At 33.5% G+C, this 26,165-nt stretch overlaps 2 protein-coding genes and 1 pseudogene across 4 annotated transcripts; 1 reads left to right on the top strand and 2 right to left on the bottom strand.

The window, feature by feature from the left end:
- Positions 1-313: 313 nt before the first annotated feature.
- On the bottom strand, positions 314-1,707 carry LOC118051286 (uncharacterized; annotated as a pseudogene).
- A 12,557-nt stretch (positions 1,708-14,264) lies between these two features.
- On the top strand, positions 14,265-16,894 carry LOC118051246 (adenine phosphoribosyltransferase 5). The gene is made up of 7 exons (XM_035061871.2): positions 14,265-14,630; positions 14,715-14,825; positions 15,258-15,350; positions 15,729-15,878; positions 15,997-16,055; positions 16,197-16,274; positions 16,613-16,894. Exons 1-6 carry the CDS (start codon positions 14,477-14,479, stop codon positions 16,266-16,268), a joined length of 639 nt encoding a protein of 212 aa, XP_034917762.1. The 5' UTR covers positions 14,265-14,476; the 3' UTR covers positions 16,269-16,274; positions 16,613-16,894.
- A 723-nt stretch (positions 16,895-17,617) lies between these two features.
- On the bottom strand, positions 17,618-23,669 carry LOC118051245 (PX domain-containing protein EREL1). 3 transcript variants are annotated; one of them, XM_035061866.2, is made up of 10 exons: positions 23,186-23,669; positions 22,112-22,222; positions 21,472-21,570; positions 21,222-21,308; positions 20,644-20,752; positions 19,706-20,508; positions 19,324-19,488; positions 18,937-19,179; positions 18,297-18,506; positions 17,618-18,043 (listed from the first exon to the last, which is right to left on the bottom strand). In XM_035061866.2, the coding sequence occupies exons 1-10, from the start codon at positions 23,276-23,278 to the stop codon at positions 17,825-17,827; spliced, it is 2,139 nt and encodes a 712-aa protein (XP_034917757.1). In that variant the 5' UTR covers positions 23,279-23,669; the 3' UTR covers positions 17,618-17,824. The 3 variants fall into 3 exon arrangements, with proteins under 3 accessions (XP_034917757.1, XP_034917759.1, XP_034917758.1); XM_035061868.2 differs by lacking the exon at positions 23,186-23,669 and having other exon boundaries at positions 21,472-21,562; XM_035061867.2 differs by lacking the exon at positions 23,186-23,669 and having other exon boundaries at positions 22,069-22,208.
- Between the last annotated feature and the right edge of the window lie 2,496 nt (positions 23,670-26,165).

Below are 26,165 nucleotides of genomic sequence, written 5' to 3'. Positions count from 1 at the left end.
AAAGAACTCGAAACATAGAAAACCCAAATTAGGATCATGTTGATGGCATGAGCCAAAACCGTACATGCTTGCAATTACTATGTTGTCCAATAGAGGCTGGTTACCAAGCTAAGACATGTTGCCCAGATTTAATATGCAGCGAATTATAGAGGCAATCTCCTATTTATCGTGTCAAAAACTTTGTATCGGAAACACGCTCTCAGTGTTCTCTACACAAAATCTAGTTAGATGCCTATTTATCAATCTTCTCACTAGCTTTACAATCTTTCAGTCTGCACCAGCAGTAATACCAGCATCTTTCAACAGCTGTTCGTCAAGGATGACTCTGTTTTAACCTCCTTGAAACATAGTTGTTCTCTAAGAGAACAAGGTCAGGATCAGAGCAGTTTTTCATGGAAGTACTACTATCAACATTAGCCTCAATGCTCAAGCTTGCTTTATTTAAAAGTTCTCGACTTGTTTCTGCAAGTTTTGAGGATCACCGGTGGCAGCTTCAACTTCAAGTTGAACGGCCTCTAGTTTGAGTTTCTTTATAGCCAAGTTTCCAGTACTTCTCTCACCAATTCTCTCTCGTGCTAAAGAATAAAGCTTCCACGGATCGTTAGCATCTACTGCTGCTGCTTCCTTCAAGTTTTTCAGTTCATTTTCTTTTGTATCCAATCTCTCAAGAACTAGTTTAAGCTCCTCGTCTTTGATTGCGAGAGCTCTCTGTGCAGCTAGAACTTCCATTTCTTTCACTCTTAAGCTCTCTGGTAAACTTGAGTTCAGTTTCAAGCTACTTAAACTGCAACCTAAAATCATCACATGGTTCACCCAATGGTTGTTGAATTAATTCGAAGGTCATGTTGTCAGATTGCCTTGGTTCATTCTCATCTTTAATGGAGATAACCAATTTGTTTGTAAGCTGTGCGATCCTCTCCACTATAGATTCTGCTTCAGACCTTAACCCTTGTATTGTTCAATTCATCTTGCATAATCTGAACATGCTCCTCTTTATCCCTTAGCGTGGTGGCGGCAGCGGCTCGGACAAGTTCTTCGTTACTGCTCGTTAGCGTCTTCAGCTAGGCGACCTCTTGGTTTACTTCATCCCCCAAATTCTTCCTCGCATTAATGAGTTGCAAATCTTTGTTCTCCAGGACAAGCTGAAGAGAAGCATGCTCAGATTTTAACTTCTGGATATCTAGTTTAGCTTCCACCAATTCTGATTCTTTAACATGAAGAAGATGCTGCATTTCTCCAAACTCAGTATTTTTCTGATGCGATTCCTGCTGTAGAAAAAACGTCCTCTCGATAGCCCGCTCCAGAGACAATCTCTCCTTCTCTAACTCCTTTTGTAACTCTTTTATGAGCTCCTTCTCCGTGGATAATTCTCGTCCAAGCTCCTTATGTCGAGCCTCTATGGCCCTAAGCTTGAGTCTCACTCTCCACTTCTATTTCGGCATTGGTCCAACTAGTCATGTAAGACATGATACTTTTCCTCTGTTCTTCAAGTTCTGTTAGAGATTTTTGTGAAGAAATCAGTTCAGATCTCACATCTGCAAGAAGCTTATAATTCACTCTTCTAAGATCCTCTAAAGCCTTGTTAGTTTCTACAGCTTGTTTAGATGCTTCCTTCGCCAATTCATTCAGTTCTTCCAGCATTAGAAACCATTCCCTTGTCCGGTTCCCCAAACTGCCCTCTGGTACATGCTTGTCCCGAGCGTACGTGTGATTTTTTTAAAAAATATTTTTAATTTAAAAATATATTAAAATAATATATTTTTTTATTTTTAAAAAAATTATTTTTAACATCCAGCATATTAAAATAATCTAAAAATACTAAAAAAAATTAATTTGAAACAAAGAAAAAAATAAATAAATATTTTTAAAAACGTTTTGAAACATAAAAACAAATAAGATGTCGGGTAGCACCATGCGATAAAGAGTTACTATTGAAATTTTTTAATATCTCTTATACAACTTGAATTAATTATAAATTATTTGATACTTGATGAAAATTCAGCTCCAACACCCAACCATGTTAAATCTAAATCTGTGTGTGTGTGTTTTTTTTTTTTTTTTTTTCATACTATTCATTATTATTGTCACACATAGTATTGTAATCTATGTACAAGCCGGTAAAACTTCTTCAATTAGAAAAATAATATAATATGACATGAACGAGATATATTTCCACTTGTATTTTTCTCCCTTAATTATTCTCAACAAGATCAAGATTCAAGAGGGATCACCCTCGGCTTTCCACTGATAAACCTCCCCTGTATGTATACAAATGCCTTGAAATTCTTATAGTGATGGAAGGAAAACATCATCTCGACTTGTTCATCAATAATCCTGCGATTTTAGCTTGGAAGAAATCATCTCAAGGTTAATATTATAATTTAAATTAATGTTTTTATTTACAGGTTAATCTCCCTTTTGTATGAGAGAATTCCACCACCAATAAACCAATATTATTGAATTAATCAGGTTAAAAGTAGGGTTAATATAGATGGAATATATACCTAAACATGTTGTAGACTGCCCAGTCCATGTTAGATTTGTTAAAAATGGGATCTTTTCTGAAAAACCATGCATGAATAGTCCCTAAGGTATCCTATGTTTTATATTTTTAATTTTTAAATGCCATTAATTAAAGAAAGTATTATCATCGTGACCGTAATCATTTTTATTCTCATCTTCTTTCCATCACCATTTTACTATTACTATTAAAAAAAAATTATATATAAAAATATCTTATGGGATAGCATTTTATAAAAAAAATATTTAATGTGTAAAATAATTTTCATTTTATAAAATATTTATGCAAAACAAACTTACCCTAAATTGAAATTCCATGAATGCACTGGATGGAGGCCGAAATGAGAGCCTAAGACCTAGGCTTAGAAAAAAAAAAAAAAAGGAATGCCTCAACCCACGTAAGAATACAGCAGTAAATGGGCCACGGTGTGATGGATATGCCACCTTCTTTAGAGCCTAAACTGAGACTTTTTCTCAGCCTGGAAGTCAATAATCCGATCACCTAATCAAATAAGCTCGTAAATTAGATTTATGAGCAAACTTGCAGATAAACTTGTTTATAATCTAGCAAAGATTTAAAGGATAAACAACTAGAATTTGATTTCATAAACTAAATTAATTAAATATTTAATAAAAAATATATTCTTTTTTAATAAAAATTTAATTATTGATGCGGTCCCAAAACATCGAAGTTAATTGGGGCAAGATTTATTTCTTGAATAATTAATTAATCTCTTGGTTCTGAAAATCTAATTTAATCTTTCTTTGAGGTGTCTGATACATTAAAAAGGTCTCCCTTGGTTTGAAAATAAAATATGCAGTTGAGAATCGATCCTGCTCTGCATAAAAATTCATGGTCTATATATAACCTAAAAGTTTTTTTATGGATAAGAGGGGCTAAAGATATAATATTACCCTAATAGTTGAGTAAAAAATATATTACTTATTAGAGTGAAAATATAATCATGGACTCGACACTTAGCTGAGCTTGGAAATATTGAGTCCGGTAAATCTAAACTTGGCGCTTGGCGGAGTCCAGAAATAATAAGTTATCATCCTAAACTTTATTCAAAAGAAAGAACCCAAAAAAAACAATATATATATCATACTTTGTTAAAAATAAAATCTAGCTTGTTTATAGACTCATCAAACAACTTAAACAAACCATATTCGAGATGAAATACCAAGTACGAGACTAGTAAATTTTAAATGAATTAAACTCGAGCTTGAATCTCTGTTAAAATTAGATGAGCAAATATGATCACACAAAAACTCGGTTCGGTTCAACTTAAGTTATTTGTAGTTCTAAGTGGGAGCAATCTTTTATTCTATGTTATTGTTATTGGGTTTGATAATATGAACAGCTTGTGTCCACTCATTAAATATATAATTTCATATATATATATATTTATATATATATATATATTTTAATCATTATTGAAAATCACATACCAAGATATTAAAGTGTGAAAAATTAAAAAAAAAAATTCATTCATAAATCACAATATCATAAGATAAAACCCCCAAAAAAATATAACAAAAAAATAAAAATAAAAACTCCAAAATAAAAACATAAAAAATCATACATGCATTAAGGAAAAAAAAAGTAAGAATACAAGATTGGATATCGATTGAATGAACCCTGACCTAATCTTAGTAAAGTTTAGTTAGGTTTTTTCCTTATAAAAACTTAGGGTGGACAGTATTTATCTGTTTTTATTATAATTATATTAGATAAAAACTCAATCTAGTTAGATCAGGTGACGCTGTTCGATAAGATTTCTATTTTTATGTATATTTGCATAAAAACCTTGCATACTTTGTCTATAGCATATAGAATTTCTTGTCCAAAAGCATCACATTTCTGAAAAAACTGAGTTCGAATTTCTTGATTTGATGAAAACTGAGTTCGTATAGATTTGGAGTTTTTGTCCTTTTCCTTCTTATGGAGAGTCTATCCTTTAACACAGAGATTGCTCATGAGTTGATCTCCCAGCCAACACAGCACCCCGTTTGTGCCCCTGGTTTTTGACAATTAATCTTCTCTATCAAATCAAAGGGAGGCACAATCAAATGTCTGATTGCAAGTTAACCACAGGGATTATAATCCAGAGGCCAAATCCACCCGTTTTTATGACCTCAACTGCGTTTTACAGTGATAAACTAGGCGTTAATCTCCTTCTTAATTAATGCCTCGATCCCTGTCTTGTCATGAGAAGGGAGGGTTAAAAAAGCAACAGTCTCCCTCGCTCTCATCCGATATATAAACAAGTGGTGACCTAGCACACAAGGGACCAATTATTTCTTTTTAATTTCTTCCCTAACAGCTTAATCATTAACGAATCTAGTATAATATGAGCAGTGGATAGAGAGAAATAATTAGTGAAAACAACAGCTAAAGTACCTGTCTGGTGATCATAAGCTGTAAAGTGAAGGATAAAGTGGCAATAGAGGCCAGGTTCGAGCAGGATGTGACCATGCACAGATGTCATCAACGATAGCATGATGGTACGAGGTCCATGGCAAATAAAGATTATAGTAATAAAAAAAAACAAAGAAAAAACTTGCTGCTTTTCTACTTGGGTCCCAGCTGTAGAAAGATTTTGGTTTTGATCTCCCCACATTTGTCAAAAGGTTGAGAAGATGGACAGATCTGCTCTCGTGTATCTTTTGTATAATTTTAGTAAATACTACTCATGATATATAGGTAGTTCTCTTTTCATAAGAAACAATCAATAGTTCCTTGCTTGCGCCCTCAATATGTCTAAAAATAGTAGTTTTAAATTAGGTATTATCCGATTGTCCTATGCAGTATTTGATAAACTCAAAATTTAAATCGATCTAAAAAAAAATCTTTAAACTTAAATAACTCGGTAAGACCCAGTTTAGGTTTTTTTAACACTTCAATTCAAGTTTCTTCTTTGTAATGTAGAAGATTTCTAGATTGTAATTCAAAACGCAACCCTCCTATGAAAGAATCAAAAGATAAACAAATGTGAGAAAGAAGTCGGTGGCTGGTGGTGACTTGAGGATGGTGATGTGCTGGAGAAAGTGATGGATGCTCTTGGTTGTGTAGTGGGGGGCTGTTGCGTTTTAGGTGGGGAGAGAGGAAGGGGACGACGGTTGTGGGTGGCTGGTGGCGACTTGTTTTATAGTGGCAGATGGAGATTTGATGGGAGAGAGGCAAAGCCATAGGAAGTTGGATGAGCGGGTGACGTTTGAAGGTGCTGGGGAGAAGAGTAGGCTTGTGGCAACATTTTTTTTTAATTATTTTTTGCATAATGAATGGATCATGGATGATGATTTGTTGCAACTTGCAACATCAGTCTTTTGATATTTTTCAATTCAAAGTCCCAATAAACTAATGATAGAAAAATTATTATCGATCATTGCAGCTAAAATTATAAAGGAAGATAAATGGCACGGATTTTATTGTAGCTCTAAATATAAATTATTGTGGATTGTAATAATAAAATTCATATGGGTATATTGTTTAATTAAGATGACCATGGAGGGAGGGTGTTTTAGTACTTTCACATTTTATTTTTTATATTTTAATAAAAAAATTACGGGAATGTGTTCCACACGCCCCAACAACTAGCAGCACCCGCGCTATTAAAGAGTCAAGTAAGATGCTTTTCTATGGCCAAATATGGCCCTTTTTCGTATCATTCGATGCGAAAAAGTATCCTCTTCCACGTTGTGCAGCACATGTAGACATGTCATGATTGAATTGCCGTGAGTGATCAATTGTTTGTGTTTTTTTTTTCCTTTTAACAACTATAGTGCATAATTGTTCTTTGTTTGTTTGTTGTTTGCTTAGGTCTTGCATGGGTTGTCAGACTTAAGTACCTTGGGTCTGGCAATAATGTCAAGCTCAGGGGTTTTGGGTCTGGTAACCATGTTTGATGCCAAACCCAGGCGTGGTCTGGTTTAATTCGCTTCACTTGGGTCTTGCATAACTGTCAAGTCCAAGACTCTTAGGTCTAGCATGAATGCTTGACCTGGGATGTTTGTACACTTAATATTCTTTTTATATATATTTTTAAAAACTCATATTGACTCGCTGCGAAGCATGGGCCAATATACTAGTATTTATCTCAATTTGTTGTCAATCGGGTTAATTATGTTATTTTTGTTCTCCAATGTATAAGACGTGATTGCATCTACTTGAAGCCAATAGACTAGATCATTATTCGCACTACGCTGTGGATCGGAATTTTTTTAATGTAAAAAAACCTATCCAAGTGTTAAAGTTTTTGTAGCAGAAAAAATCAAACTATATAGGGATTGACCTAATGCAACTTGGTTGACTTATAAAATTTTTAAAAAAGTATACACGACCGATAAAAATATAATCTAACTAAAAAAATCAAAACATCTTTTTTAAAATATTAAAACAGTAACATATTAGATTATTTCAGATAAACTCGGGCTCACTTTCTAAATTTACTATGTAACTCATGAGACCCCGATAACCTTGTAGAAAGAAAATAAAAAAAATAATTATTAAACATAATTCTCAATCAACGCAATATTGAATGATGAAATTGAAAACAAAATTCAACTAAGAAAATAAGCAAAGTCAACCCAGTAACTTGTCAAACTAGGGTCTTGAAATCAGGATAATCCCATAAAAAGCAAATCAAAATAATTATGAAACTCAATTTCTAATCAATCTAATGTTGAAGGATAAAATTAAAAAAATAATAAAAAATCTCCCTAATCAACTGACCAAATTCATGACCTAGGTCATAAAATTTGGATAACCTCGTAAAATACAAACCATAAAAAATAGTGAAGTATGATTAACAATCAACCCAATATTTAAAGATGAAATTGAAATAAACATTAACTAAGAAAATAACAAAAAACCCTTAGTCAACCAGCCTAACCCGTGACTCAGGGCATAAGACCATAATAACCTCATAGAATACAAGTAAAAAAAATTATAAAGTTCAATTCTCAATCAACTCAATGTTGAAATAATGAGATTAAAAAAATTCAATGAAAAAAATAAAAAAATAAAAACTTGAGTCAACCTGACAAACTTGTAAAACTCGTGACTTATATCATGAGACTTTGATAACCTCGTATAAAATAAATAAATAAAAAATATAAAAATCACTTCCCAACTAACTCAATGTCAAGATGTGAAGTTACAAAAAACAATAATTAAAAATGATAAAAAAAAAAAACCAAAATTAGCACGGCTAACCCGCAAAACTCGCATCTCATATTATAAAACTAGTAACTTCGTAAGAAGTAAATAAAAACAAATCAAATTATGAAAGTCCAGTATCCTAATAAATTCCAATGTTAAAATATAAAATCAAAATAAAATATTTAAATTAAAATAAAAAAAAAAAAAAAAAACCCTTACATTAATTTCAAAGTTCACTACTACATCGAAATGGCAAGTGCTTTTGGCATGGGTTGATGATCAATGATATACATGTGATACACTCTATTAGAGTTTAAAACAATCTACTTGTCTTTTATACTTTAATATAATAAATAAATGAATATCATTTTTTTTTTAAAAAAAAAGCTATATAATAAATATAATTACTCTTAAAAAAAAAAAAAAAAAACCTCTCACCACCTTTATTACGATTTTTTTTTCCCATTAAAAGGTCAAAAAGAGCCTTCACTCCTGGAATGAAAGATATTTCTTCACGTGAATCAATTAAAATTTAATTTGATTTTTTTAAAAAAAGTTGATGTTGCTTTAATTTATTTTTTTTAAAATATCATTCTGAATTAACTTATAACCTATGTATTAAATCGGGTCATAGGTTATATCGAGTTTAATAACCTGCTCCAACCCGCATCGATTTTAAAAATCCGAGAACTTGATTCACTGGACCATCTGCTCACAAGCATCATATTCTTTTCCTTTCCTTATTTCCATCACAGAAGATCCGTGACTACAAAGCTTGGACCACCAAGATCTTCACGGCTCCGACGTTCTAATCTCTAAACATTATATTTAATACAAAGCCTAAATCTCAAGAACAACAGTACAGCACTCGAAGATTACATGGAACGTTCTGTTCCTTTCATTCTCCTAAACAACTCTCATTTCCACGCTCAAGATTTTGCAGCTCTCGACACGTAGCACGAGAATGATAGAGTGATGGCTCTCTCTCTCTCCTCTCTCTCTCTCTCTCTCTCTCTCACACACACATGCCTTTGACCTTACATCCATAAATAAAAAAGGCAAAAATCTTTCATAATCTCTCGGAGACATGAGGACTGAAGGGTCGGGATCTTGAGCTGTGCTTGGCTTTTTCCGATCATGGCCGCTGATACGAGCCGTCCAGACACAAAAAAAGAAAGAAAGAACCACGAGGATATTGTAAATCCAGGAGATGTGAGAGGTAAAGGGTGTTGTTAATGATCATGCTATAATGGGTTTTCTTAGTACAACAGGCGTGCACATGAACAGTAATCTGGTACCTTGGATTTTATTTTGTAGGTCCATCCTCCATGTCTGCGCCTCCACGCGTTCATGGCTTGCTTTTTTAGCCTCCCTCCCTCCTGTTTCCAGCCACTCCCACCTTTTCTACCTCTGGTTCTGAGTTCTCACGTTGTTTTTTGAAGTATTATTTTATACCAGGTGAGAGGATATTAAATTAATTTTACTGTAATTAAACTATAATTATCATGACGTGGCTCCTAGCCTGGTCAGATGATTGTAAGATAATTCGGAGAGCACAGGATTTGGCTTGACATGCAGGAATTCCAATCACTACAGCAGAAAATAATTCACCGAACATGCACAGTACATTTGTCGGATATCTCACACTGATTTTATTAGATGGGACTTAAATTTAGTTAATTTCCACAATATATATATATACTGTCGTTTTATTAGAGCTACAATGTCCATCATCATGATTAAGAAAATTTTAAAAAATCGTGGTGTGTGATTGATCTCTCAAATAATAGTACAATCGAATCTCTCGAAATCTGAAATAATAAGTTGATAAATCATAAGCATGAGATTTTTTTCTTTTTACTCATCTAGTGAAAAACGAGATTGAATTTTACCCGAGATAAAAATCTTGTGCTTCGAGAGTGTGATTATTCATAAGAACTCGGAGGGTATTGAAGATTGTGTTCAACGGTGTTTTTTAAATGCATTTTATTTTATTTAAAAATATATTGTTTGTACACAGTTTTAAATGATGAATGTTGTTCTGGAATGCATATGCGCAAAGCAAAGAAATTGCATCTCTTTCAATCAACATCAACCCTTTTCAAGGATAGGTAAATTAATACCGTCGACATGGTGTCTTATCGACGGCAAATATGCAAAATCCAAATACAAATTTCTCTCCATTATTTATTAAATAAAACACTCGTAAAAGTGACAAAAACAAGTATCCAGGAAGAGCTAGCTTGTCCCTAGTTTTATCCCAGGGGAAGAGGACACGAAAAGCTAAACAACTCTGAAGTTCTAACACTGAAAAAGGCAGCAACTCAGGCTCTGTTTAACGTATAATTGCGTTTCAGGTCTTGTTTAAAAGCCAGAATAATCACAAACAATTCCCACATAATCAAGAAAAAGAAACAGGTCTGGATTTCAGGTTCGAAGCTCTAGGTTGTTTATATGATGGTCATTGGAGGCTTATATAGGTCGTTAATTTCAGGGTCTATAGAATTAGTTGAAGGTACGCGCAAGGTAACCCGGACACCTATATTAAACTAAAAAAAGAAAGAAAAAGAAAGAGGGGAGGAAGGAAAACAAAAGAATGTTAACTATTGGGTGTGATCTTCACACTCGGAGGTGAAAGTGCAGGAGGGTTTGCCTTGTCTTGCAAGGTGACCTCACTCATATCTACCTCTGGGGTCCATAGCAATAAAGTATCAATATATGGTCGATATGGGAAAAGACAATTTTACAGATCTTCATCACACATCTAAATATATACATGGCACATCATCATCCACTCCTCGATGATGTATCAATTTTGTCTGGAGACCCAGAACCCGATTCAAATCCCTCCACTCATCACTCCACCTGTAGGGCTAGATCCGAGCAGATCAAGAGGGCGCCCATGGCCATGAAGGGGGAAAACATTAAAGGAACTCAAACCACCCCACTCGGGACCATGGCCTCTGAAATCTCCCAAATCTCCTGCAACTTGATTCTCTGCTAAAATTTAGTAGCCGTCAATTTCCTGTAAATGACGAGAATGGCCCCCGGCCTCGGTTTTGAGAAAAGGGTTTGCAGTTTTGTTCTTATTTTTCTCACCAGAGCAGAGGAAAGCTCCCTGTGGGGAATACTATTTGCAGAAAACTCACCGTGCATGGCAATGAGACGGTGATGATAGGCGGTGTGATTAGTGAGATTTTTGGGAAACTGGTGATTGGTTAACAGCGAGGATTGTTGCTTTTAATACAATGGCTCCTGCACCATAGAATCTTCCTTTATAGATTTGAAGAAATCGTAGGTTTTCTAGAGGCTAGGTACGTAGAGATAGATACTAGATATACTGAAACAGTGTAATCATCGAGGAGGAGAGTATTTTATAAGATTATGTTGAAGGATGTCTCTGTTCTTTGCCCCTCCTAAGTTCTACTCACATTTTATTGCGCGTGTTGCTTGTCGTGCCCGTGGATCATTAGATTATCATGTTTTTTTTTTTATTATTATTATTATTAAAGCAGTGCCATTTTATTTTATTTCTAAATCTTGTTAACGGTTGATCATAGCTAGGTTGTAATCTGGTTTTATCCGTTAACCAAGTTGTGATGGATTTTACTGTGTAAATATATTTTCTAATTCAACTTTAAAAAGGTGTTTAGGAGTGTAATACTTTCTATTTTTAAGTGTGTTTTTAAAGTGTCTCACTAAAAAAAAAAAAATAATAATGTTTTTTTAGGATTTTTTTATAATTCTAATGTACTAAAGTTAAAAATTAAAAAAAATCTAAAAAAATTTTATTTTAATATATTTTTAAACAAAAATCCCTTTAAAATTACACTTTATACCATAATCTTAAACATGCACTTACATATTTGGGATATGGCTTCAAGTATTTTCTAGGTTGAACAAGCGTATGATATTTTTATAGGCAAAACCGTGATGATTATTTTAACATTTATATAAAAAAAAATAATGTGTGGGTATTTTAGTATAGCATTGGATATAATTTATTATTGATTGCATAGTAAAATTACCTCTTTGCCCTTGAATGAAAAAAAGAAGAAGAAGAAGAATCCTGAGGGTGAGAGAGGTGCTTTGGTCTCTTTTACTAGTTCATTGATTATTATAAGAGTGTTACGTGGTATGTTAGTTTTTTCAGATGTTCTATACTGTAAAAACACATTTTTACTCTTAATGTCAACAAAGTTTACGGTTGTTGACTAAGAGTTTTTTTTTTATTATTATTTTTTATAGGTTTCTTACATAGTAAAAATACTTCTTTACCTTGAGGATAGAAAAAATTTAGGCTGTTTTGGCAAAAGGGTTTTTTCTTTCTCCTTTTCTTCATATGGTTAAAATACTTTATTGAACTTGAAAAAGATTAAAAAAAAAAAAGGTTTACATTTGGAGGCACTTTCATACAATTTCTTTTCTTAATTAGTAAGGTTAGGGGTATTTTGGTATTTTCATATTTACTTTTTAATTTTTTATTTAAGAAAGTTGTTGGTGTGTTCTTGTTGTAGGGCGGCTAGTGGATGGCGATCACACACTGTGGATGGCGCATGCAATGCAACCAAGTGTCCAAACATGACCTTTTGCCATGTTTTTGGAAGCCCCACTGTGTTTTTTTTCCTCATGGTGCGGCACATGACAAAATATGATGGTTGAATTGTCATTTCTTTTGTTTTTTTTTTTTTTCTCTTTTATGTCAGATAAAATACATGATTATCCTTTTTGTTTTTGCTTTTTCAGTTTCAATCATCGTTCTTTTGATTTCTTATTTAGTTCTCACTTTTTTTATAAAATTTTATTTATTTTCAATTCAGTTTTTCAATTATAATTTCTCATATGTATTTTTTTTCATTCATGTCCAATTTTTAATTTATTTTCTTGGCCTTCTTGTTAAAGTTTTATTAATTTTCAATTTTATTATTCAACGAAAGTTCTTTATTTTTTATTAATTTATTTTCTTGGCCTTCTTATTAAAGTTTTATTAGCTTTTAATTTTATCATTCAACAAAAATTCTTTATCTTTTACTTTTCAATTTCAATTCTTGTTATTTTGATTTTTTATTTTGTTCTTATTCTTTTTATAATAGTTTTGTTTGTTTTCTCTTTAATTTTTCAATTAAAATGTTAAAAATATTTACAACCCATGGCAGAGCACGGGTTAGATAATTAGTTAGATTTAAAGCCATCCAGCATCTCAGACCTTGTTAAAAGATGATTCATTTCACTAGATCCGAAATACATTTTCTATACATGAACTGTGTGTTTTTTAAGATTTTATTTTTTCTAACCATGACAGATTTGAACTTCGATATCCGTGAATGAAACAAGTTAACAACCCTTCAACAATCATGCAAGCTTTTCAGATTGCTGATCTATCATTGGTTGACTACAGGATTGAAAGACATTAATTCAATGATTTGCTGTGATTCAGGTCAAAAAAAGAGATCTATTTTGATATTCTTCTCCGACGTTTTTTTGTTTCCTTGTTGCAGCAGCATTGCCAGTCACAAAGAAAATCCGGGGAATAACTGTGGATAGTTGACGTCTTTAAAGCGCAACGAAGGTGTTTTTTTTGACTTCACACAAGGAAACAAATCATCATGGGAAAAGCAGATTACAACCAATAAATCTATATAGATTTATTAGATTTCGTTTACACGCAAAAGGGACTTTTTTGATGTCTGAATTTCTTGATGGGTTTGCTACCTATTATGAATTCGAGATTGATGCACTAATTAACCTAGATTTTCCTTCTCATGAAAACCATTCGTTTCACACTCTTTCAAGGAGGTAGAATATTCTTTAATTACGAATCTAGAATGACTTGAGCAAGGCTTGTTTCACGTGTAATGGGTTGTCGATAAGAGTTTTTTTAATTAAAATAATATTTTTATAAATTTATCAGAAAAACATCAAATAGTTTTTGATCATATTAACTTCAAATTAACTTTTTTTTTTGAAACCCAATTTGTAATAAAAACGAGTCAATTAGATCCTAGATGAACCAACATAAGCCAGGACATGCTTGATAATAATGGGGAGTAACATGTCAATGCTTCAAATAATTATTCTTTTCCCCTTGCTTCTGCCTTAAGATAAGCAAGAAGACATCATTTATAGAAGAAAATTGATTCCTGAATCATAACTTAGGATACGAATCCATCTTCATCCTTCGCCATGGAAAAAAAAATGTTACCTGAATAACCACCAATTGATATGTTTCAAAGAATCTCAAGAAGTTGAATCATTGAATGCTTATACAAATTTCATTACATTTTATACGTGTTGAAAAATTATTTCGTATATATAATAACGTTAAGTCTTTATTTTCATCGTGAAATCATTAAATACTTTCGAAAAAAATCTACTCTATGAGGCATCCCAGGGGAAAAAAGAAAAAAAAAAAAAGGGAAGGGACAAGATGATGGAAGCGTCAAGCAAGCAACTGGAAATGTGGGCTCAAGTTGAGGGTGACCAAGAGTGTTTTGCACGTGCTTTAATAACGCGTGCTAGCCTAGCACAAGAACAGTGCATTGGATTGGCCAACATAAATAGACAAAATAGTTAGTATTTAATACACACTGATCATCTTTTGCTCTCTTAGATTGCATTGATAAGAGAAAGATTTGATCTTTAGCTCAGTTTAGGAGGGAAAAAAGAATTTGTAAAGAATTCCAATTTGGTTAGCAAAATTCCATTTCACAGATACAGAGACAGCAGAGAAGAGAAGCCGTGACTCTTCGAAGTGTTTAGGTGCTTATATTAACACACCCTTTCACAAGCTCTATGACCTCATTTGAGCAGTCGAGAATTAAGGAAAGAGGGAGAAAGAGAGAGAGCAGAGAAACAATGTTTGCAGCAGAGAATGGACTCAAGGGCGACCCAAGACTACAAGGCATCTCTGAAGCTATTAGGGTGGTGCCTCACTTCCCTAAACCAGGTCTGATTTCTTTCTTTCTTTCTTTCTGTGTTTTCTTTCTCTTGTTATCAGTGTTTGGTGGCTAAGTTTTTTGTTGTTTGACAGGGATAATGTTTCAGGATATAACAACTTTGTTGCTGGATCACAAGGCTTTTAAGGACACAGTGGATATCTTTGTTGATCGCTATAGAGACATGGGCATTTCTGTTGTTGCTGGTAGCTTATTAGCCAACCCTCCCTTTTCTTTCCCTCTTCTTTTTCTGTTTTGGTGAGGGCTTGTTTTCAAAAAGTGGTTAATTACCGGGACGAAGGAAGAGGGGATTATGCGAATTGGTGATTTTCTTGTGTTTCATGCCTGGATTTTGGCTTATTTAATTTTCTCATCTGTGGGGTGTTGACTTTGGCGTTTCAAATTGCATAAATAAAAAGGCTGTTTCAAGATTTCTCAGTCAAAGTTTTTCGTGGTTTTTTTGAAGGGTCTTTATCACGTAGGAAATCTAGTACCACCGGGATTTCTTGGTTAGATGAAAGTTTTTGTTGACTATTCATCTAGGAAACAAGCTGTTCGATAATGATGTTTCCATTTGGCTCTATTGTTTTTCATGTTGAATGTTTTTTTAATTTCTCATGTTGGCAAGTTTCGTGTAGGAGTTGAAGCTAGAGGGTTCATGTTTGGCCCAGCAATTGCCTTAGCTATTGGTGCAAAGTTCGTTCCTTTAAGAAAACCCAGAAAGTTGCCAGGTAATTCCATGTTTAGCTCGGAGCTCCAACTGTGCTTCTGCTGCACTTTTTTTAAAATGTTGAGGAAAGGGGTAGCCTGTTTTGGTCCATCAACTTCAATGCCTTAGGGAGAGCATTTGAGTTTTCATCCCATCTTAAATCATCTTTTAAAGTTCTGTATTCATGCCTGAGACTGTATTTTAATAGACAGTAGATCTCAATTTGAAGCTGCAGCTTAGTTCTAGTTTTGAATATGGGAATTTCCTTGTGGAACAGTCCATATCAATTCTCTTTTGGCTGGTCAATTAATGCGTTGTGTTGCATTCATTCCCCTCTGCTCTAGCAGAAGTTCAAGGAAGAATCTTGTTGTAATAGTGCTCCAAAATCCTGAATATGCAGGCGAAGTGATTGCTGAATCATACGAGCTGGAATATGGAACTGATTGTCTAGAAATGCATGTTGGTGCTGTTGAGCCTGGCGAGCGTGCAATTGTAATAGATGATCTTGTAGCTACAGGAGGGACCTTGTCAGCAGCAATAAGACTCTTGGGTACTGGCTTTCTCCTTCTTGACCCATCAAAACTGTTTCTCCTCCATGATTTTGTTTGCTTGGACCTCGATTACTCTTTGCATAACTTATCTCACGCTTGGTGTTAATGTTTCCATAGAACGGATGGAGGCTGAAGTGGTTGAGTGTGCATGTGTGATCGGATTGCGGGAGGTCAAGGTAGTGGCTTGTCTTCTCCTTGTATTTTGTGTGTTTTTTTTCTCCTACAAATACCTCCATGTTCTGTTTCTTGCCCCGCAAAGATAGTAAGTAGATTGATTTCTGAACATTGTGTTCGTTGCCAAATGAAACGCCTTTCAGGGACAGTGCAGGCTCAACGGCAAGCCACTTTATATCCTTGTGGAGCCACGCCAGATTGATAATTGTTGTTAAGGACAGGTACTCCTCTTCCGTAACTCTGAAATTATTCTAATTAACAAAATTTAGAAGAGACTGAATTCATTTTTAATGCATATATAAATTGACGGGAAAAGCTTGATCTATAATTACTCTGTAGTCTCTTATTTTGGCCTCCAAACTTTAAGAATGACAATAACACCGATTCTCCGATCCGACTCCTATCATAGTCGTCCCCTCGAAAGGAATAAATTTGTTTTTCTCATGGTATTTTTAGTTCCATGCAGGCTGCTCTTGATGTTAGCTTTATGTTTTTATCGGGTGGACAAATTTTGAGTCTGCATTTGAACTTGATGAGATCTAATATAAGAAATTTACAGGTCTTTTGAGTATGAACATGCTCAGGCTGGGGCTGGTGGTGGCTTAGCTGAAAAAGATGACGCTTGAGCCAACGGTGATGACGTGTTGATATGTTTTTCTGGCGAGTTCAGGCTGCTGCTGCTGGGCGTGACGCTCACGATGGTCATCCTGTATCATTCTTTTCCTAGTGGGATCTTGAATCATTTTTAGGCTGTTATGACAGTTTTGAGAAAAGAAAGTCACGAATGAAAAGACTCGTTTAGATATTGTTGATTAATGCTTAAATTAAATGATTCCTTGTCCTGGCCCCTCTTTCCAACCCTCCTCCTATATATGTCTCGGCTTTTCACGGGAGAAATTTGATATGCCTGGCTAGCTCATATGAGCCCATTCATATGGTGGTCTAGATTAGACGTCTCAAGTTCCTTCATTTTGGTGATCCCATGCAATGAAATAGAAAGGGTTTCGCTTCTAAAAGCTACTTTACCTCTTTCTGTAATCAAATGATTTCGACTTCCAAGTTTTCTTTGCACCAAAGGAGGAAATCAGGCCAGCCTGACCTATCATGATTTCGACTCCATAATGATTTCGAGGCTGGTTCCTTGCTAACACAAGGATGTATCCGAAGGGGCACTGTGGGGTTCTAACTTGGAATCGAAAGTTGTGATTCTTTCCTTTTATTTTCCCCAATTTTTAGGTCATTGCCTCGCATGATTAAAAAGGGAAAAAATGGAATGAGCAGAAGACCAACGCAATGTTTTGATTTGTGAGATGGCTTTGAAAAGACACGCTGGTTTGTGGTTCATCAGGTATGGATGTCTCCGAACCTGACCGGGTTCTCAGTATGGTGCCCTGCCAAACTGATAGGGTTGGTGACATCCAGACATGGTAAGAATCCGAGGTTCATTTGCATCAATGCCACAGCCAGATTATCCATCTCTCATACTTTGAAACTTTGAACAGTTCTGAGATAGACATGTATTACATTTACTTAATGTTTATTCTCATCATTCCAGTTAAAAAAATATAATAAAAAAATACAGCTCTGGAAAGGCAATTTCTTTCAGACAACTCAATACGTGAAACCACAATTACATCGAGTTAATTTCTGGTTTAGTGAAATGAACTGTGCAAAACAGGTCATCCATTACCTCTAATCCTATTATAGTTTTGAGAGACGCCTTTTACTTTTTTTAAAAAAAATTACAATATTTAATATTCGACTATACTTTTTATCTTTCTACGTGATTATTACTTGAAGGAGCCCCGTCATTACTACTCCTAGAGATGCTGCCCATTTTAAGAGCACGTCGCATGGTAGAGTTCACCTGTTTCCTCAACATGGCATTATCAGTGAAGAGATTTGCCAACATATTCCTCAGTTCATCATCGGTTGATCTCAAGTTGTCGTCAGGAGCAGTGATTTTATCATCTTCAAATAATTGTTGTGCCTAACCAATAATTTGGGGAAAAACAATGTAGGTAAGACACAGAAAAGGAATCGATGAAACCTACTTTTAAATTCATATTCAACAGGTGCTTCTAATTACTAAATACAGCTTTGATAGTGTTAGTAGGAGGAGATCAAGTCTAGGTATCCTTTTAAATAATGACTGAATCTAAAGCTAATGGTTCAACAGTAAAGAGGATTCCATTTTAGCAGATTTATTTAGTAATGAGAAACAGATTGGAAATAGAAAGTACCTCCGTTAATAGATGGCCAATTTGATCATCAGATGTGGTCAGCAAATCCAAAGCATCTGCCAGTGAAAAGTCCACAACAAAATTATCATCTTCACTCAACAAATTAACGTTGCATTCTTGCAGCTGGTCACACAGAATCCTACAATCATGTAGCAGTTTCTTCCGAGCAATTTTCCCATGCTCCTTTTCTCTTTCCTCGTGAAGAAGTTTCTGGGAAAAAAAAAAACATAGCATAGAATCAGTGGAATATGAATCACTTGTAGTAGTTGGGACCAAAGGCAAAATATCAATCTGAGTCAAAAGATGTTTTGAAATGATGAAAATACAGGAATAAGACTGGAAGGCATAGACATAACAGCAAGTTTTCTGGGACAACTGATGGCAGGAAATCATAGGAAAATAATATTTAAAGCAAGATATACCTCCTAAATTGATTGGTTAATAATTTAATAAAAACAAAACAATGTATTTGGCTTGGGACTTGATAACTGACAGAAGCAAGCAATGTGTTTGAAATTTGACCTGGACTTGAGGCTAGTTGTGTGAGTTAATATTATATAATGTAGCTCCTCATAAGATGAGAATTTCTCAAAAAACTTGATATAGGGCAATGATACAGCAATAGTAGTGCATAAACAACCTCAACTTCAGATTTTTCCTTCAGTGATTGACTAAGCTCTTGCTTTAATGTTGTCTGGGAATTTTTAAGGGATTTAAATTCTTTTGCAAGAAATTTAATATCTGCTTTCGATTTCGCTTCAAGTTCTTCATATCGCTTAGACAGATCCTCAAGTAGCTTTCTAGTAGCATCCAACTCCTCAACTACCACGTCTTTCTCATAGTCGGTAGATGCCATTTGAAATTCTGTACTTGACTGCTCACCCTGTAATGGTTACATGAATCATAATCTGAATTTAAGTCATTGAAAGTACCATCTTTCCCTTGATGCCGGGAATCTCCAGAAGAAACTAAGGAAATAAAAAACGAAAGTGAAACTTTGAAACCAGAATGATGGCTAATAGGTAACCTCTTTTGACTTCAATTTCAATTCCATTTCCAACGATTTCCGTCTCAATTCCTCCATATCCCACTGCATTTGGGTGAGCCTTTCCCTCTCAATCAAAATAGCTTGCTGCATATTTTCTTTATTTTTCTGTTTGTTAGTTTCAAGTTCCACCTCCAGATCCTTGACCTGAAGAGACCCAATGAGAAATATAAGAGAATAACATCAAAAGACATGCCAAAAGTTGAATCTTCGAGAGTTCAATAGCTATTACACTCTTGCATAAAAGTAAAGACCTTAAAACTGTAGTGTACAATGAAGCATGAAGGCCCATTCAGTTCACAGTTTACAAACATGTGACAGAAAGGTGGCATATGCAAAGCTCATACAATTATGCTCAACATACCTTTGTTGTAAGGTAATCTTTTACGGCTATCTCCTGATTTAATCTTGATATGAGGTCTTCCATGTCTGTTTTAGCTGTGACTAGCCTCCGCTGCATCGATAATAGAACCCTGTTCATTTTATGACGCTGATCCATAGGAAGTACTATGTGTGCATCACCTGAAAACTGCAGCTCTGCATTACCAAGAACTTCTGCGGAGCTCAATACCTCAGCTATTCCTGGAAGGTCAAGAGATCCATCACCAGATGAATTTGGTATCCCAGCGTTTGACAATTCACTTCCTCGTAGAGAACTTCCATCACTTCCAACACTCTCACTGGACAACTTTCTAACATGACCAAATGCCTTAGCAGGCCCTGGCTCAGAGAAAAGTTCCATCCCATTTCCAGGAAAAAATGAAGCTTTGGATGCATTTCCATTATATACATCTTTCGCTGTGACATTTTTTATATGCACACCATGTGGTCTGTGCCTAGGAAGACCTTCTAGTTGCTCTAGAATAGTCTGTCCCATAAACAGCCCCTCATCAATGTTTGACATGCCATACTTCATAAGTTTTTCCATAGGACTGGTCAGATCTTCATCCAGTGCTAGATCCTCCAAGCCAATTCCAAAATTTTCATCTCTTTCTAACCTAGGTGTTCCAAGATCAGATGTTTCATAAGCAGTATCACTACCATAATCTGATGCGATTGATGAACCGGTAGCAAGAGAACTTAAATTTGGAGGTATCTGAAGTGAGGAAGTTGAACTATCACCAGTGGGACTTGCTTCTGATGACTGCTGATTTACATCTTGGAATGCTGAAAAAATTACAGGAAATGTTAAGCAAGATTTAACTCTTAAAGAATAAAAAACCCTTACATTTTCAAAAAAGTTGAGAATCGAGTAGGTTATGCGAGGTAATAAAGATGTTTTTAAGGTAAAATGACACATACAAGACCTCGCAGCAGCTTCTAATTCAAGAAAGGATGCCACTGAAACACTTCTTGATAAATCAATGTCAGACAGCAGTTTTGTCATCCACTGCTCCAAAGAGTACCTTCTCTGCAACAAAACTAAGTCCTTTAAGAATATTGGTCACTTAAATGCAAAAGAAATGAAGTTTTCTTATTAACTTCCAAATAAATTAAATAAACTAACTAGCCAAGTCTGAACAAAATCCTCTTTTCCCTAAAGTTTTCATTATCTTGCAACTATACCAAAATCCAGCTTAAAAAATAAGTGTTTAGATTGCTAAACTGCAAATATATAAAATAATATAGTTTTTGGTTTCCACGTTGTCATAATCAGCAACTTAAGCACAGCTAATTCTTCCAAAAGTATTTGTAATGATGTAATCGGCTTGTATCAGCAGTTATGGGAATTTGCCGCTGTAGAATGAAGTGGCATTAGTGAAAAGCAAAAATCAAGAATAAGTAGAGCAAAAAAAATTGACAGTCAAAATAACCTTCTTGTGTTTCCCAACTAAAAGGAAAAACAGATATAGTAAAAAAGTTCAAAACACATTATGTACCTCTTCCAAGAGTGCCCTGCTTTTCATACGCAGAAGTCCCTTGGGTGGAGCTGGTGGGAGATTTTTTCTAGGAAATGCCTTCTTAAGCTGCAAAAGATAGCAAATAGCAAATTTAAAAGGTGCAAGACCTAGTTCCTGTAAAGAATCCCAAATGGCACTGACTACTTAAGTAATTCAATTGTTCAAGTACCCTGACTTAACAAAGTGGAATAACTAATGTAGCAAAATGGAATAGAAATTTTGTACTTACATCAGTAAATAACTTCATAAAATCATTAAATCTTCTCAACACCCCACGCATGGTTGTAACCCCTTCTGGTGATTGTAAACCCACCTGAACCCTGTAAAACTGCCCCTTAAGAATGTTAACATAAGATGTTCAAAGCTGGTGCATAGTCATTAACTTGTACACATAAGCGTGGGCACAATATACAGATACAAGAATCCAAACCCAGATGAATTCACTGAGATTCTGGAAAGAATATAGTTACATTTGGCAAATGAAGTCAACAAATTACACATTACGCACTTCCCAAACAAAGAAAACTGGATATATTAAGGTAACAAAAAATGCTTTTAACCAAAAAACTAAAACCTACCTATATAACATGAAAATAAAATAATTCTTGCACTGATGGAATGAAATATGCAAATAGAAAAACAAGGAATGCTATTAACCTCTTTAACTACAATAGCATGCTTTGGAAACTTCAACTGGTTATTCCCTAGAGGAAGGTAAAACATGGTATTGGATGTCCATATTGTTTGAAGCTTCCTAGAAATAAGTAACCAATCTAAATCATTTTACAAACAAATCCATGGAGATAGCATAATAACAACATCTAACCCTTGGTATAGATAAACACGGGAGAATCATTCAATTTGAGTACCACTACGGGATCTGAATCTCTTGATTTTGGGACCACAACCCAGGACGGTATAGTGACACAGTAACTCCATCCCGTTCTAGGATCATGAGGCCAAATGGTTTCTCGCCCACTCTGCAAAAAAAAAAAAAAAGAATTCTTATCCTTTCATGCATTGAAAATTTTATTGAGCAGAAGAAGAATATAAAAAGCCAAGTGCATTTTGTTATCACAAAATGTCAGGCCAGTTACGGATGCAAAACCTCATTAAAAAAAAAAAGGAAATTAATACATCAGTCATGAAAACAAAAAACAAAAGCTACACAGGGGATACAAATATACCATTCTCTATGTTGTTCACAATTAACATGACAAATTCAACAACTTCCAACCATCATTCTATAGATTTTCACATTTCCTATCAAGTCTTCAAGCATCGTTCCTGGTTAAAAACACCATTTTCATTTACAACCTCTACACTTGTCAATGCATGCTGCATGGTACTACCAGCAGACGCAAGACTCTCAATTCCAATAATGAAAAATCAAAGAAAAATAAACAAATAAACAACCAGAAATCCCATTATATTTGTTAAATCAGCTCTTACTTAATAAGATGCACCGGGTTCTTTAGAACCTACAGAGTTCTCCTGTGATCGCGATACTAAGCCTACAGAGTTCTCCAGTGATCGCGATACTAAACACGCGCGATCCAAATTAGGACACACATGCCAAATAAAAGCAACCAATTAAGCACGTGCCGAATTAAATCACAGAGTTGTTTCAATTGAGATACAATTAATGAGATGATTTGGCATGATGTCACATAGAATGCCAGTCCTGTTCGCCTAAATTAACTTCATACCAAGAATCATCACTTTAAAAAAAGCTAAACTAGTTCTGATGAAAACTTAATTATCCTCTTAATCAAACTCAGCGTTGACAAGATCCATCGATCAAATCACAATTCAGCAACTGCTTGATCAGTTCACACTGAGATAATACTTAATTACAAAGAATTATAAAAAAAAATCCATGGAAGTCTAATTAAGGAACAAAAAAATTAAACGAAGTAATTAAATTAGATTAACAATTTTACCCATTTTCGAGGCGGAGGACTCCAATCCATCCCTAACGGCAGCGGCGAAGTCCCGTCGTGCCTGTGCTTTGGTGGACTCCGCACCCTCTGCATCTTTCTCTATCTCTATAATTTGTTCTCTCTCTAACAGCTAAGAATCAACAAAGACTGGCGCTGTGGAAACTCAAAATTTCAGTGTTCGATAAATATCTTTCTCTCTACGGATAAGATCGGAGAAACCGGAGGAGCACTAAACGGAGAGATCACCGGATGGTGATCGTACAGTTTTATTGCAGGAATCGGATTTCTTCCCTTTTTTTCTTCCGATTGGTAAAGGAAGACGACGGCTCACGACAATTAAGGGAAAGATAGACCTGGCTAGAGTGAGCGGAGAGTGAAATGTGACGTGTGAAGCACACACCTGCGGGCTTGCTTGCTTCGATTCTTGTTTTGTTTGTTGCGTCTGTTTTATTCTCTCTCTGTTTCGGTGTGGAGAAAGAAAGGAAGGACACAGATGGTATACATTTATTTCATTTATTTTATTATTCATCTTATTTTTGTTTTTTCTGTTGGGGCTAATTTATACTTTTATATTTCTTTCCGTTCAACTGTCTCATGGTTACACTAATTCATGGTTATAAAATTTGGTCTTTATAATGATTTAAAATCCTGGTTATGAATTGCACAGATTAATCTAAAATAATTTAATTTCAGTTGTTTTTTAAAAAAATTTGAAACATTATTGTTTTTAAAAAATTTAAAATAAAAAAATCAAACCATACTTTATTTGAATTTTAACCAAATTGATCAATTGCAGGTTGATTTATTAATTTAAAAAGTTTAACTACATCAGTTTTAATCTATTTAATATGGAGAGTTTGTTTGTTTTTATATTTTAAGAATAATAACTTTTTTATTTTAAGTTAATTTATTTTAGTGTTGTAAGATTTTTTATTGTGCAAACCTTAAAAATAACTTTTTAAAAAAATAAAATAAAAATTATTATTTTAACTTATTTTTAATTAAAAATTATTTTTAAAAATAATTATTATCATAATATTAAATATACTTCAAATCATATTCAAAATAACCAAATTTTTTAGATTAATCCGTTAAATTAGGAAAAATTTAATAACAATGCGCGTCCTATATTGGCTCAGCTTCCACGTTTGTAAGATGGTTGGGGTTTTGGGGTTTTAATGCATTTGTTTTTAATTTTTTTAATTATTAATGAAAATATATGTTTTAATTTTTAAAAAAAAAATCTATTTAGTGTTTTAGGTGTATATTTAGTATTGTTGTGTTTTACAGCAAAATTCTTTTAAATTGATCTTAATCGGAAAGCAATATATTGTTAGACTATGTTTTATTTTAAAACAAGTGACAGTAAAAGCGATTTTGAAAATGTAGTGATGGTTAATTTTTAAATTGTTTTTACTTATAAAATATATTAAAATAATTTTTTTATTTTAAAAAAAATTATTTTTAATATCAGTATATTAAAACAATATAAAAACATAAAAAAATTACTTTTAAACAAATAAATAAATTTTTAAAAAATATATTTTTGAATGAGAAAAATCAGCTTTAAAAACTAAAGCAATTACTATTTTTAAAATATAAATCAAATCATTTTATTGTTAAATCCATTATTTTTACAAGTAGAAGCACGGTACATGTTCACCAAACATTTATACTCTTGCTGGTTATTCTTTAAAGAGAAATTTTATTTCTTTGGAAATTAAAGCAAAGGCATCTCGCTTTGAAAAAAAAATAAAGGATTTTATTTATTTATTTAAAATAGTTCTTAAAACCATGGTGGTGACTTACCATAAACTATTTTTTAATGGATTTACCTGGAAATCAAATTTTCTTACTAACTTTTAAAATTAAAACATAATAGTTTGACTTTCAATAAAAAACAAAAACAATTTATTAAGATGTCCACTATTTATTACTATATATATGTATATATATAAAAAAGCCCTCAGCTGTTAGTAGTTAAACACTGTTAATGTTGACCCGTATTTAGAGACACTGTTTGCAGATAACGATGATTTCACGCTGCACACCAAAAATCTTAAAACTGCCTATTGAAAGCATTAAAGTATTTTTATAAGGTGCCTCGGTTATTATTAAATTGAATTTTTTTTTATTTCAAAAATATAGTGAAATGATTAAAACATATTTTAAAATTTAAAATTATCATCAATAGACAATTTAGTATTTTTATAAAGAGATTTTTTTATTATCATGTAAGATGATGGACAATATATTATCTAACCATATATAATAATTAAAAAATATAATAAAATAACTAAAATATCTTTTAAAGAAAAAATATTAAAACATGTGTCAAGTGAATTTTTCATCTTTTCAACAATGATTTTTTTTCTTGTTATTATCATGAAAACTCGAGGGCAATTTGATAATTAATTAAATATAAATAAAAAACAAAAAGTATAGGCTTGTGTGACACACTTCCAACATGTGAAAAGCACCCGCATAGTTTGGGTGGTGTGGGCAACACTTCCGATTGCCAAAAATACTATTACACCATGTCGTCAAAAGTATAAACGTGTCATTTTCCTATTGGAGCAATGCGTGTTGGCTGTGGTGAGACAATTTATCATCATTGAACTTTTATTTTATTTTTTTTCTTCTTTTTTAAAACCTATAAACTGACCTTATTTACCATCAGTATTAAACTTCAATTTTATTTTTTTGAATTATTTTTTTTCCTTAGCCATTTTTAAAAAATATTTATTGGTTTTTAATTATATCCTCAAATCTAAATTTATGGTATTATTTTTTCCAATTCAATCATTGTTTTGTTTCTTTTTTTTTTTGCCCACTTGTAAAAGTTTTATTTCTTTCTAGTTTTATTATTTAATCCATATTTATGATATATAATTTTTATTCAATTTGATTGTTATTCTTTTTTTTTACTTTTTCATTTGATAAAGTTATTTTTCTTTTCAATTTCACTATTTGATAATTT

Source organism: Populus alba, chromosome 18 (genome assembly GCF_005239225.2).
Source record: "Populus alba chromosome 18, ASM523922v2, whole genome shotgun sequence".
Taxonomy (NCBI): Eukaryota; Viridiplantae; Streptophyta; class Magnoliopsida; order Malpighiales; family Salicaceae; genus Populus; species Populus alba.
This window is presented reverse-complemented; position numbering and strand designations above follow the sequence as displayed.